The following is a 15,733-nucleotide window of genomic DNA, read 5'->3' on the forward strand; positions in this document are numbered from 1 at the left end:
AGATCTGTAACAACCATGCTTTTCTCATTGAAGACAGCCTATGTACCAGAATTATGGGCTCTCTGAACACTTTGTGTAATTGAAATATTCATATTTGCATACTGATATGGTTACTATAAACATATCTATTTTCTGTGAGTCATCAAGGTGTTTATGAGATGTAAGATCACAGGGGCGGGTTGGCCATGGGGCTCACCAGGAAGATTCCTGGTAGACCGATGTGTCTGTGGGCCCTGTTTTGTGTGTTGTTATGTGGCCCCACCCACTGCTCTCAGCACACTGCATTGTTCCTATTCATTCTGTTATTCCATCTCTGCATTACAGAAACTCTGCCATCCAGTGATGCCGCCATGGCTGCACGGTATCATACCTCCCAACTTTTCCCTTCTGTAAAGAGGGACACACGCGCGGCTTCGCCCCCGAAAAGGGGGCGTGGCCTACGAAAGGGCGTGGCCTCGCGGGAGGACCCGCGATCGCGAGCCACGCCCCCATTTTCATCACTGAAGGGGCATGCCCAGCGCTCTGTGAGCCGCTGGCATGCCCCCTCTCCCTCTGTCTCCAATGAATAGACGCTGTGCACATGCGCACAGCGTCTATTCACCGCTGCTCTGCTAAGCAGGGCAGCGAGAGACAGAGACTCCCAACCCCCCCCCCCCCCCACCGCGGGACACTGCGGCCCGCGGGTGGGACAGTCCCCAAAAAACGGGACTGTCCCGCGAAAATCGGGACAGTTGGGAGGTATGCGGTATGTTATACCTCTTGTTCTATCCATGTAGGGCGACTTCTACAAAATCTTACAGGGACACTTTTAGTTACCAATCCGCCCCTGGTCTCAGACACAACTGCAGCAAAAGATGCAAGGAAGGCCACAATTGTATACAATCAGACCCTATGAGAAGGGAGCCTGCCCCCTCAACAGATCCTACCCCCTCATCCGACCACACCCCCATTAGGTCTGCATTCATAAATCTCCTGGACTGATTTTCCATCCCAATTTGCCCCTGTTCCAGGGCAAAGTACAAGGCATTACCACACATCTCCTGTACATATGGTGGCATAACATTGTTCTGGGAGGGGGGTTGCAAGATAAAATGTGCAACATAGGGAGCAGATGCTGGTGTCCATATGCCATCCCGGGGTTGCACTGTCCCTACATTGCATTTAACTGAAGTCCTCTAAATGTTCATTAGAGCTCATCTTTCTGTAGATATTCCCCCTTGATTTATTATTATGATTATTATTTATGTAGCATCAGACTACCCTTCAGCACTTTACATTATTTAATGAGCATTAATAGCACAAGACTGGTCTGGGTATTAATAAACAGGCAGAGGGCCATGCTTTTGAAAGTTCACATGCACCCGTTCTCTCATCCCTTCCCAAAGCCCTTATTCAGTACAGTTAACATTGAATTTGACTGCTGGAAAGAACATATTGATCCATCTAGTATGCCCAAATTGTCCATGAGCGATTATCCTTTCACGATACAATATCGTGGGATCCTGGCCTGGTGGTGGGTGTGAGAACATTCAGGGCGGTGAGGTGTGACATATTTGGGGTTCTGTCCAGCGTATGAATCTACAAAATAATATTGTTTGCAGACTTAAAAACATCCTAATTTTCTTCTTGCCTGCAGAGGGACAGCTTGAAACTATTTATTAACAGTTTCTTATATAGTGCAGCAAATTCAGTTGCTCTTTACAATTGGAAACATTGATTTAACTTAAACTAGGTAATCACAAATGTCATAGAGGTAGGAAAGCTCTGCGCACAAGCTTACAATCTATAGGGAAATAGGCATTGATTAACAAGGATAGGTGCTATCTATTGCATAGTTGTCCACCAGATTGCAAAGGTTCTTGGTGGGCTATATGATATGGTCACACAGCAATGATGAACTGGGGTCAGGAGGAAGGGAAAGTGAAGGAAGAGAAAATATGTGAGGATATGTGTGGACTGTACAGTGGGAATGTAATTGGATAGGAAAGCTTATGAAGGTTATTTGAGCGGTTCTGTAATTTGATAAGCTAGCCTTAAGAGGTCAATTTTCAGGGAACGCTTGAAGGATAGGAGACTAGAGGAGAGTCTTAAGGGCCCTACACACTGCGCGATAGTAATGAAAGATATGAACGATCTCGTTCATTAATGAACGCGATACCGTTCATATCTTTCAGTGTGGAGGCACCAGCGATTAATGATGCGCGGCCCCGCGCTCGTTCATTGCTGGTGCCCCGTCGCTTGTGCATGCAGGCCAACATGGACGATCTTGTCCATATTTGCCTGCACTGCTATGGAGCCTGGTGACCGGGGGAATGAAGAAACTTCACTCCCCTCGTCACTGCCCCCCCTCCCCGCTGCCGGGTCGCCCATCGGCCGTATCCGCCATCGGGCAGCTCGGCGGCGAATCGCGCTGTGTGTAGGGCCTATTAATGTGCGTGGTAGGGCATTTCATAGAGTGGGTGCAGCCCGAAGAAATTCCTGCAATTGTGAATGGGAGCAATTAACTTTAATTACCATATGCTTTTCCCTCTACTAGAATCCATAAGCAAAGGCATTTCAGGTTATAGTATCTATGGTAGTGCCCAGTAGCGGATCTTGCCACGGGCAAGCAGGACCTTTGCCTGGGGCGCCGCCTTCCAGAGGGCACCGCACCATGGCAAGATCCGCTACTATGCCCCCCCCCCCCTTGCTGGTCCCCCGCTGTGAAGGGAACCAGACGCTACGCGTCTAGTTTCCCTTCGCGGAGGGGAACTTTGCCGTGCGGTACGCGATGACATCATCGCGCACCGCACAGTATTGTGGCACAGACGCCAGGGGTCATAATTGACCTCTAGTGTCTATGCTGATCCGAGGAGAGGAGCGGCGCCGGCGGAGGTCTGCAGCGGTCTGGAATCAGGAGCGGGGATAGTAAGTATACATTTTTTTATTTTTTTCTCTTTCAGCTGCACTACAGGGGGCACAAATGGGGGCGTAACTGACCACGCCCCCATATGAAGCCACACCCCTATCGTTTTGCCCGGGGCGCCACAAGGGCAAGAACCGGCCCTGGTAGTGCCTCATTTATTTATGTGTGATACAGGTATTGCAAGCTATTCTTTTTTTGTGTGTTTAATTATACCATTATTTCCTGTAAAATAAAATAGTAGCATCCCTGCATTTGCCTGCTGCCAGTCACTAGAAACGTGCATGATTTACAAGCTGCTTGAAATAAAACCATTTGTGTTAAAAAATACAAAAGCCATTTCCCCTGCAAGTGGCCATGCCCAGTAATGGCTTGCTTTCACTAGCAGCTATAAAGTCATCTCACCGCCATGTTCGTACAGGGGTAATAACTCACCACAACAATTACCACATGCTGGAATATTTTTGCTGCTCTAATTCAGTGTTATTAATAATGAATAAAATTGCAATTTCCTTAGCTCGCTGGGGGCAGTAGGGAATCATTCCAATGAATATTTCAGCACGTTATTTTAATCATGGTTCCACCAAATTCATGTGTGTCATATTTTATGCGTATAAATTCCAGGCTGCTGTGGGACTCGTAGTCATTAAAAGGCAAACTGTTTATAGTAAGATTGCCCTTTGATTTACAAGCCATGTTAAAACCACTGTAAAAGAAAGCAAGCTGTGTCATTAATATCTGTAATTTGATGCAGAATTAGTAAATGGGCTACCCGTGATTAATGCTTTTTAGCAGTGTAAGAAGTGATTTATAACTGGCTACTTTAAGATGTTTTACATGTAAATACTAATCTAGTACTTGGTAATTTTGCTCTATTTTGCTAATGCGATTGTGTATTGGTTCTCAGATAGAATAAATTGGAGCTGTTAAGTTATCACTATATATTTTTATAACAGTGTGTTTCTTTTCCAGACAGAGTAGGTACTGATCTAGTGTAGGCTGTACTAGTATGCGGAAGACTGCAACCTATCCGTCACTCAGACACTGTTTTCAATCTATATGAATCTACCCATTGCTTTTACCCAGCTTTGATGATTTCTCTGGTTCCAAGTTCTATTAAGACTGCTTTCTGAAGAATACTGGTTCTGCCCATAGAATGGCCACCTCCACCCGATCTAGGAATCGTTACACTTTACTGTGCTGCATTGTACTGGTCTGCCATTGCCATGTCTACAGTGTTTTGGGACATGTGAAGCAATGGCCAAACTTGTGTGCTACTGCAAAAACGCAACTCCTAACAAAAATTCTTTGCATTTTGTAGCCAACTTCATGATTTCTGGAGACTGGATTACTGGGAAGACGACCTCCGCCGGAGAAGACGTTTCGTACGCAACGCTTTTGGTTCAACTCACTCAGATGCCCGGTTAAAATCTGCCATTGAATATGGTCAGTATGATGATCCTTCCTCTAATTTCACCATTTATAATGTGCTTTCTGTGTTTAGAATATTTTTTTATTGTCATACCACTTGGACTTAGTTTAGACAATTAGCAGAATACTACAATGCTGGTACGTTTTTCATGACTTTAAAAAAGAAAGAAAGGCTTTTTTGTTTTATTTCACTTCTCAGAAAGCAGATGTGCTCCTCTTATGAAGTTTGGACACATGGAGATCAGTGTATGAAACTTTAACTTGACCCTTCTCTGTTTAAATGCGTCTTTTACACTGATGCTATTTCTATTCCTCTTGGTGAGACTAATGAGTTGAATAATTTATGAGCTTGTCATGTGAAAAGGATTTGGTGTAGTTTGATGTACTTTCAGCGTCTGGTGCTGGAATGTGATTAATAAAAGAGCTAGAGGCAGACAAGGCTTTTTTTCATGGTAATTAATTCTTGTTAATTTTTTTTTCAAAAACATTTTATTTCTTGTTTAAAGTACATTTATGTCCATTTTCAATTATCGTATTTGTCCTACAAAGCAGGGTTTGGTTTTGAAGGGAGACTTCCAAAAAAAGAGCGCGTGTTTGCTAACAGTCTGTCCTGCTTCTTTGTTACCTTTCTTCACAATCACTTGCACCATTTTGTTCAGTAAATATTTCTTCAGGATTTTATTTAGACATTAGATAAGTGGAGGGGGGCTAGACTGCAAACACTAATTTTAAACATAAGAGGTGCTACCTAGCTGAGACATGTAGTGCGACACAAAAAAAGGAAAATGCAGGTGCACACTCTAAACACTAAGAACACTGGTAATCAAAACAATTCTAATAAACTCTACAATTTAACATGGAGTAAAATTTAGGTTCTTAGCAAAAATGTGGGCCCACACATACCATTTCACAGTGACCTCATCAGGTGGGTGCCTAACATCCCTAATACTGACATATTATAGAAATGTATCCAGGTCTCAAATTGCTGTATAATATGTAGGCAGCAAATGCAAGGACCCATACTTATTAAAAACACCTAAGGGATGGTGGGTGGGGTGCTAGTCCATGTAGAACTGGCATTGGGGATGTTAGGGACCCACCTGATGAGGTCACCATGACGTTGGTGGTGGTCCCACATTTTTGTCCAAATTTGTTCTAAGAACCCCAATTTTACTCCATGTTAAATTGTACAGTTTATTATAATTGTTTTGATTATCGATGTTCTTAGTGCTTAGAGTGTGCACTTGCATTTTCCTTTTTTTCTGTGTGGAACATTAGATAGGTGGGGCAGCCCATTGCTCTCTGCATTTAGTACTTTCTATGCTGTGGCGGGTCTTCTGAGCTTTGTCTGGTCTTTTCTTATCTCTGCCTTAGGTCTCGGGGGGGGGGGGGGGGGGGTAGAGATGTAATTATCCTAATAAAGGTAGCAACCAATCAGCTTATAGCTAACATTTATTAAGTTTATTATATTAAATGAAAGATGGAAGCTTACATCAGTATCTCTTTCTATAACTGTTCATTATTAGATACATTGAACGCTGTAGTGCTCTTCTGCACCAGTCAGTGAAGGAGACTGCGCGACAATGTACCACAGAGTACCACACTACGCAGTGCAGTGTGTAGTCCCCATTAGTTCTTTTCTATGAATTGAGCCTTTGCCATGGAGAACATTGATCAGGTAATGTCCAAGGCTGCAGGTAAATTACAGAGGGGAAGGCTGCATAACTATGCATGATATATGCAACTAGACTATACTCGTGTAACATATTGCCAGTGATATTCACCTTGTCAATGGGCAGCAGGTGACCCTAATGGGCATTGCTACTTTTTCCACATTATGCTGGAAAGCAATACATGCACAGCAGCTGCCCACTGCCCGAATCAGAAGTAAAGCAATCGTATTGGCATGTCAGGCTGTTAACAGATTCCATGTCCCAGCTATTTAAATTGGTAAATTTGAACAGAAGAAAAAAAATTGTTATTGTCGCGATATGCAGCAAGAAGGATTCTTAATGTTTGGAGGTATACCGCACATTTTAATAAATATTAGAGATGTGTGCTAGACCATTTTTGCTGGATTTGGCTCTGATTCATCGTCCAAATCGGTTTGCTTTTAAACTTGCAGCTCGGTTCAAACTGCGTGGAATCAGGGGCTTATACGCATGTGAACAAAGCACACTAAGGTAAAGCGCAGCAAACAGTACAATTTAAAGCAGAGTACAGTGCAGTATACAGCAGTGTGCCCCTATACACAGTCACTATACAGAGCACAGCCACTTGTGAGTCGAGTCTCTGGACACAGCACATCCAATAAAGCAGAGTACAGCGCAGTATACAGCAGCATGCCCCTATACACAGTCACTATACAGAGCACAGCCACTTATGAGTCTGAGCCAATACAGCAGAGTACAGCACAGCGCGCCCCCACACAGTCACTTTAGAGTGAGCACAGTCATTTGTTGGGAGTCTAGAGTCTCGTCACAGCCAATACAGCAGAGTGAAGCACAGCAAACAGCAGCGTGCACAGTGAAATGGCACAGAGTCCAGGCCACGGCGTCTTACATAGAATCCAAGTCCCGTGAGAATCCTACTCTGGGAGGATGACATTCGACCTCGAAGTGTGATCCGAGTTTGGCGAGAACAGCCGAGCCGTGACTTGGGTGGACTCGGATACCGGTCCAGATTCCTTGGACCACTCGTCTCTAATACATATGCCCCTTAATCTCTCTGAATATTCTAAATGTGGCCCCCTGCAGTGCAACATGGTTTTGCTGTGGAGAAAATTGCCCTTGTTTTCTGTGTGTTATCAACTGTGAATTAGGCCCATAGTGCACATTTTTGTCAGATTGCTAGAGAAGAACATCTGGCCTAAGCTACAAAAAAGTTGATTCAAGTTTATCTGAGTCCAAATCCTGATTTACTGTATTTTAATTAGCTAGGAAGTTCAAGATCCAACTCTTATTCTCTGAAAGGCAGCCAATCTTAATAACTATGTTTATCTTTCTAATTTTCACTCACTTACTGTAAATGAATGTATGGTATTTGGGTGTATATTAAATTATGTATACTGGAGTAGGTGTGATTTTGACTTTTACAGTGTTCATAAATATACATTTTGCTATATTACACATACTAATGAAATACTTAGCTAGAGCATCTTAAATTCTGTGATGGTAGAGGAATTCTACACATGAACATTTATAGATGTTGCAAAATATTCTCCCATGGATTTGTCAGGGTACTGGCAGGGCATCTCTTCATATGGGCTTAATGGGCAGTTGCATAAGGGCCTCACAATCCTGGGGCCCAAGCCGTTTTGGCCAATTATCACAATCGCTCCCCCCGGCCAGCTTGCTGCTATGGGTGGTAAACACCCCTTTGGGCAGTAATAAGCAATAGGTATGTTAATGCGTTATCACGGCTAATTGAATTCATGATTACAATTTATTTTTATTAAAATAACAATTGGCCTTAGGACACAAAACCACTTTAAACTAAAACCAAAATAACCAAACTTAGCCGATAGTAGCATGCTAAAGTACTCTCTTGTTTAATCTGCCATCAGGAAATACTAGATCAACATCCTTATAAGCAGACTGACCCCGCAAAATTGTTTTGAAATTATTTCATTCATTTTAAAATATGTTCGGTTAACCCACAACCCTTTCTTCAGTGACACAGCATAAAAAGTTGTGCCGGTATGCCAATTTGGTATAGAATAACTTCATTGCTGTTTTATCCAAGTATGTTTCTTGTAGGTTCTACAAATGTATACTCTTATGGAACATGTCAGAGATGGTATCCGTTCACATGGTCGACCATGTTATGGTCGACAGTCATTAGGTCGACCACTATTGGTCGACATGGACACATGGTCGACACATGAAAGGTCGACACGTGAAAAGGTCGACATGAGTTTTTTAACTCTATTTCTTTTGGGGAACTTTTCCATACTTTACGATCCACGTGGACTACGATTGGAACGGTAATCTGTGCCAAGCGGTAGCGGAGCGAAGGCACCATGCCCGAAGCATGGCGAGCGAAGCGGTGCACTAATTGGGGTTCCCAGTCACTTTACACAAAAAACGACACCAAAAAAAGTAAAAAAACTCATGTCGACCTTTTCATGTGTCCACCTTTCATGTGTCGACCATTTCATGTGTCGACCATGTGTCCATGTCGACCAAGTCAATGTCGACCAATAGTGGTCGACCTAATGACTGTCGACCATAACATGGTCGACCATTCATACCGGAACCGTCAAAGATATGCCAGTAACCCAGTTAACATAGTATGGTAAGATAGGATTTCATGTACAGTACACAGTGACTATGATTGTTATATTGAGGTTTTGGGAAGATATATAAAGCTATAGGTTCTTTATGGTATCCGGATGATAGGTCAAGAGTTAAAAGGGCAACAAGCAATAGGTCAACTTAAGATGTGCGTATAGTCAAATGTTCGACATGACAATTGTTGACACAGCATATGGTCGACATGAGTTTTTCATACTTTACCATCCACGTGGACTACAATTGAGATCAGTAACTTTTCCCGGGGAAAGCGGAGCAGAGTGAGGCCCCGAAGCATGACGAGGGAAGCGGTGTACTAACTGGGGGTTCAAGTGCTGAATAGGATATTCCGACACACAAAAAAACTCATGTCAACCTTTTCATGTGTCAACCTTTCGACCATGTCGACCGTCTGACTGTTGACCGTTTGATCCATAACCGCTCTACATACGACGTTAACCCACATTATCTTACCACTTCCCGTGGCTACAAATGTATGCAGAAGTCTTATCAAGCATATACAGTATTATGAGAACTATTCATCCTTTATGTTTCTAATAAGGATTATACTGATTTTTATTTTTTTAAAAAGGGAGAACTTGTGTACGTAATAAAACTACTGTAAATTAAGCCCTTGTTTGCTTGCACAGTGATTTTTTTGGAAAACATTTTGACACAGTTGGTTAGGTCATAATAACATATACGCATTATTAGTTTAATAATTAACCTGATTAGGCTTTAATCATGCCATAAAACTACGTGTTTTCTGTAAATCCGCTTGAAGAGCTTACCAATTACATTGAACGGCCATTGTTTCCCTTCTCTTTATCTCTTCCCAGAGTTGTCATGTCCGTTACTGAGTTGTGATAATCCTCTAAGGATATCAGTATCTTTCCATTCGTGCTATGCACAATTAACCAAATAAAATTACTGGGGTTACAGTATTATAAGATCAATGATTTCCTTTTCATAAACTTACAAAATACATTTTCTCTGCTGGTTCCTTCAGACTTAAGTAAGGGCGTGTACACACGGTGAGATATTTTCTTTCGATTTTGACTATATAGTCAAAATCCCAAGAAAAATTAGTGCAGATTGCAAGGTGAAAGTCACCTTGCGATCTCGATTCGATCCCGAGGCGCGGTCCCGCCAGGTCGGCATCGCAAGAAAAGATAGACTGTGCAGGTAAATCAATCCTTGCTAGATCGGTGTACTATCTAGTTCATCTCTCATGTCAATGACATCTCACATAAGCCAAAATCTCACATAAGCCAAAATCGTAAGCACACATAGTCCATATCTCAAGAAAAGTTAGTCAAAATCGGTGGTGCTGGGCTCCGGGGAGTTCAAGGGAAATCGCAAGTGAAAATCGGGCATACAAGGATCTCACCGTGTGTACACACCCTAAGTGTGATAGTGCATTTCAGGAGAGAGCAGCCAGCCCCAGTCTAGCACCGTGGCAGAGCACACATGACAACGTTAATCAGCTATGTTCTGTCTGGTAGTGGAAAGGTGCTATACAGCTGTAGAGGACAGGCTTACCAGAGAGCAGTTACATGTCTGTGCACTGCTTTCTGACCTTGAAGTATAAATCCTTTTCTCACAACTGCTGGAGACTAAAATGAGTATTGTTGATGCATTCCTCACATCTCTGCAGTGCACACAGCGCCATCAGCAGTGGGTCCATCCGCGCAGTGTCCTGTGATTTGCTGGGGCGTCCTGGCAGGTGTGGGCACAAGTTTTTGGTTTAATCTAAATAATAAAGTAAAATTCTCTTAAATATAATCTCCCACTTAAATATCTATCTGCAGCAAAGCTATAGGTATGCCTATAGTCACTGTGTGTGAGATGTTAAATAAAAATAATTAAGTAGGAGTTATATTAGCTGTCTTTTGTAAGCAATCTGTGCCAGAGAACCAAATTGTTCTTCATGTTTTAATATATATGTACCTATATGATAGCACTATATAGTCACAAAGGTAGACTGCAGTAATATTTGTTAGATTAAGGCTTCCGTGGTTTGCTCCTCCTTGTAGGCGGAACTAGGACTATCTGGACAGCATAACAAAATGGTGATTGGTCCTCCATGTACCACCATAAATAAAGTTATACTCTCCACTATGACTGCTTATTGCATTAGCAGCGATCTGGCAGATGAGCCTGTATTATATATTATGGGATGTGGTTATGTGACTGACGGTGGTCACTATACCGATGCCGGGATCCCGAACGGTGAACAGCCTGATGGTCGGCATGCCGATCAACAGGGACTATCCCCACAACACCCATAGAGTGGGAATAGAACCCGTGGCGAGTGCTGCGAGCCTGCAAGGGTCTTCATTGCACTCACCCCGCTCCCTGTCAGCCATCTAAAAGCCGGGATCCCACTGTCGGTATGGTGACCGAGACAAACCCAACCCACTGTAGCACCAACTGCTATGCTGGAGTTACACGCATTGCTCCTCACCCAAAGTGTTCCTCACACATCAGATTACCTTGTTTGATTCAGTCCAGATACTATAGTGAGGAACAGATATATAAGCTTGTGCACAGGCAGGGCCGTAACTAGGTGTGTGCTAGCGGTGCCTGGCACACAGCGCATGTGCACTGTGGGCGCAGGACCGCCAGCAACACCTGCAGCCAGGTCCGGAATAACGGGGATGTCACAGAGGCAGCCGTATTGGCAGTAGCGGCTTTACCGCTGTGCGGGGGAAACAGCCGGCAGCTCGCAGGGGGCCTGCGAGAGGGCTGTTTAATGAATGCATCATTTACTTTCTGGCACCGGCAGGCTGTCAGCGCTTAGATTCCGGACAGCTGTCGGATGCCGCTCTGTCTTCTCTCCTCGTCTGCTCTCTACTCTGCATTGTGCTGCCGTGCCTGCGCGTGACATCTCACGGCCACACGCTCAGGGAGAGGAGCTGATCAGAACGATGATGGCTTGCAGTGGGCCGCCAGTGGACTGAAGGATGTATGGTGAGTTGCTCCCATGGAGGGTTCAGGGAAGGTGAAGGAGGTGTGGTTGTGGAGCCCGAGGTTCTGGCCGGTGGTAGTAACAACAGGTGGTCCTATACAGCATCCTGCAGCTCTCTCTTCTCTCCTGTCCTGCTCCATTACTATTGTAGAAGCTTTTGCATGTGTATTTGTATATGTGTATTGGTGTATGTGTATCTATATGTGTATTGGTGTATTCAGGGCCGTAACTAGGTGTGTGCTAGCAGTGCCTGGCACACAGTGCACATGCACTGTGGACACAGGACCGCCGGCAACACCGTAGTTCCGTGCCACAATATGTGTCCTCATACAGCCGGGCAGAGCTGTTCGCCGGGTGCACTCTGTGCTCCTCTTTCCACACCTTCCCTCTACCACCTGACCACCCCTTCTTCTCTCCTTCCCCCGAGCGGAGGTTACAGTGAGGCTGATCCCACCCCAGCAGCCGGCGCTTACAGCGCAGCCTGGCCCTGGCCACCCCCTACCACCCCTCTCACGGAGGTTACAGTGTGAGCTGCGGCACGGACAGCAATGCCCGATACCACCACCCGCCCTTACCATGCAGCCTGAGCTGTTTCCAGGTTCCGCTGCTCCCCTGCACCCAGAAACCTGTATTGTCTTCCAGCACTGGACTTTAAACTCCACCAGCTCTCCCCAGAGCTCACTGCTCTGTGCTGCACAGTGCACGCTGCCTAAGCCCGGAATCCCGGGTCTCCAGCCCAGTAGATGACCTGTGCCTGCTCAGGACCAAGGTGATTGTAAAAGGGGACTCTACCAGCCGTAATGTGTAAAAGGCGACTCTACCAGCCGTAATGTGTAAAAGGCGACTCTACCAGCCATAATGTGTAAAAGGGGACTCTATAGGCGTAATGTGTAAAAGGGGATTCTATAGGCGTAATGTGTAAAAGGGGACTCTACATCCATAATGTGTAAAAGGAAACTCTACCTGCCATAATTTGTAAAAGGAGACTCTACCTGCCGTAATGTGTAAAAAGGGGACTGTGCCTGCCGTAAAAGTGGCGCGACTGTGAAGTGTAATTTGAATTGGTATTATTTTGTGGCCACACCCCTATTTTTGATGCACGCGTGCTGACCCTATGTTAAATATGGGGGGGGGGGGGGGCGCGCCGATGCTGTTTCTTCTTGCACACAGCACTAAAATGTCTAGTTACAGCACTGTGCACAGGTACAGTAATCATAACATAAACCATAGTAATCACCTATAAGATTGTAACGATATACATATACAGTAAATAAGCAAAACTTACTGTGAGTGAAGCCATCACTGATAAGGGGTATGGATTTATTTAATATTATTTATATAGTGCACACACATAATGCAGCGGTGAATAATTAGTCATTCTTTCACACTGTATATATTCCCTACCTCGTGTACACACATGCACACTACATGGTAAGGTTATATTCCCTACCTCATATACACGCCACACGTTACGGTTGTTGTTTTTTTGTTTTGGTGTTTTTTTGTCAGGAGCCAGTTAACCTCCCAGTATGTTTTTGGGTTGTTGAGGAAGTTGGAGTTTCCAGAAGAAGTTGGAGTTCCCAGAGGAAACACTAGGAGAACATTCAAAATCAACACCGATAGGATCCGGTTTGGAATTGAAGCCATGACGCCAGTGCTGTGATGCATCATTACTCATCACTGTGCAGCCATGGTGCCCAATGGAGCAGATAGGTTGTGCAGACTGTGTTGGTCAGGGTGGGGCCTAATATGACCTGGTCTTTTCATTGTGAATGTCCAGAGGCACGCGTCTTTATGACCATTTAAACACATATACATACACTGTATATGGGGCAGATGTATTAAAGAGAGATAAGTACCAACCAATTGGCTCCTGTCATTTTACAGGCTGTGTTTGAAAAATAACAGTTAGGAGCTAATTGGCTGGTACTTTACCTCTCTCCACTTTATCTCTCTCCAAGTTTTGATAAATTTCCCCATCTGGTGAAAGATTTTTCCATTTTTTTAATCTTTATTTGGCATTATGTTCCAACTGCTCTAGTTTTGCAACGCCTGCCTTTCGAATAATTTAAGTTATGGCTAAGTAACTAATATTGAGTCCCTAATGAGTCTGTGGAACACGGCAAACTCTTATTAGCGGCCCTGTCAGTGAATAGAAAGCTCCTTTCCCTGTGCTATTCGTAATAACCTTTCCTGTGTTACGCAAAGGTAACTTCTGTAATCAGAGTATATTGTCAGCCCTACCGAGCTGGGCAAGCATGAAATGAAAAGCTTGTTTATATTGATCCATTTTTTTTCTTTCAATGTGTCCTTGATGTCTGATCCCGGTGAGCTATGGCTACTTAGTTTGTGTGTCCCATTTCTTATTGATGAATGTAGAACCTTCACATTATTGATGTAATAAAGTAGGTTTTAATTGAGTAGTTACAAATCCATTCTGCTTGTTGCCACCCTATTGTATTCTAGGTAATATGTACAGAGTTCCACATTGGTGCTTCCAGATCTATTTCTTTTGCTGAAACTAGTTTTTAAGAGACAGGTGTCTGACACATATAAACTCCATGTTGTAGCTTTCTTATTGATGTTCAGTACATGGCAGTATTGTGTTTTAAAACAGCTTGTCTACCTAGTACTGCTCCTTCGGTGCCGAAGGCTAAAAGTACTCCATTTCGCTCCTTTCATCCTTCAGGGAAAGCAAAAGGTCAGGCGTACCCGAAACAGGTTCGCACTTCCAAACCCAATAAGCCCAAAAGGGCCTGGGCTGCCCGTCAGCCTGCTTCCAAAACTGACAAGCCTGTCGCATGACAGGGCGGGCCTCCCTCTGGGGGATCCCAGGGTGGGTATACCCAGGAATGGTTGAGGACCACTTCCGATGCCTGGGTACGGGAAGTCGTCACTCGAGGTTATGCCGTATCCTTCAAGAATCGTCCCCCTCATCGATTTTGCCTGATAGACATCCCTTCGGATCAGGTGAAGGCAAAAACTCTTTATTCAGTGGCACAGTCCCTCCTGGACACAGGAGTGGTAGTACAGGTGACTCTGGCTCAGAGAGGCAAGGAGTTCTATTCACCGCTGTTCCTAGTCCCGAAACCGAATGGGTCATCCCGGCCCATTCTCAACCTCAAGTCCTTGAACAAATTTGTGAGGGTCTCCAAGATTCGTATGGAAACTCTTCGGTGTATTGTTCTTGCCTTGGAACCTGGGGATTATATAGTCTCCCTGGACATACAGGATGCTAACCTGCATATTCCCATCGCAGTGTCGCATCAGTAGTACCTGAGGTTTGTGGTTGGCAACCTCCATTACCAATTTTGGGCATTACCTTAAGGTTTGACCACGGCTCCGCGAGTCTTCACCAAGGTCATGGCGGTAATGACGGCTGTACTCCGCCGTCAAGGGGTCAGAATCCTACCGTACGTGGACGACTTGTTGATCCTGGCAAATTCCCCAGAAATTCTCCTATGCCATCTGGATCTGACTATCCAGTTTCTGCAAGCCCACGGGTGGCTCATCAACTGGAAGAAATCTTCCCTGGTCCCTGCTCAGAGCATGGTGCACCTGGGGGAGTAGTTGGACACTCACAACCAGCGGTTGTTCTTGTCTCAGGAGAAAGTCCTGAAGCTTCAGGACAGGATTCGATGCTTCCTATCTCGTCTGCAAGTGTCAACACATTCGGCAATGCAAGTGCTAGGTCTCATGGTGTCGGCTTTCGACATGGTGGAGTACACTCAATTTCATTCCTGCCCTCTGCAGAAGCTGATTCTTGCCAAGTGAGACGGCCTGCCTGCCTCGCCGGATAGAGCTTTCAAATGATCTCCTTGTCTCCGGAGGTCTGTCTGTCACGGAGCTGGTGGCTTCAGGACCAACGATTGAGCAGGGGTCATCTCTTCTGGATCTCAACTGGGTCCTTCCGACGACGGATGCCAGTCTGAGAGGTTGGGACGCGGTGTTGGAGCAACACTCCCTTCAGGGCACCAAGGAGGAGTCTCTCCTCCCGATAAACATTCTGGAACTGCGGGCGGTGTTCAATGCTCTGAACTTGGCCCAGCATTTAATACAGAACAGACCTGTTCAAGTACAGTCGTACAACGCCACCATAGTGGCGTACATCAATCATCAAGGTGGCACTCGAAGCCT

General features: G+C 44.7%; 1 protein-coding gene across 9 annotated transcripts in view; it reads left to right on the forward strand.

Annotated features, from left to right (window-relative positions):
• The window catches only part of NBEA (neurobeachin), a 1,049,301-nt gene that overhangs the window by 675,269 nt on the left and 358,299 nt on the right, over positions 1-15,733 (forward strand). For all 9 annotated transcript variants that reach the window (XM_063951811.1, XM_063951806.1, XM_063951798.1 and 6 more), the window contains one exon: positions 4,224-4,348. In XM_063951811.1, the coding sequence (XP_063807881.1) occupies positions 4,224-4,348 (125 nt within the window). The remainder of the gene's footprint in view (positions 1-4,223; positions 4,349-15,733) is intronic.

This window comes from Pseudophryne corroboree, chromosome 2, assembly GCF_028390025.1.
Source record: "Pseudophryne corroboree isolate aPseCor3 chromosome 2, aPseCor3.hap2, whole genome shotgun sequence".
NCBI lineage: Eukaryota > Metazoa > Chordata > Amphibia > Anura > Myobatrachidae > Pseudophryne > Pseudophryne corroboree.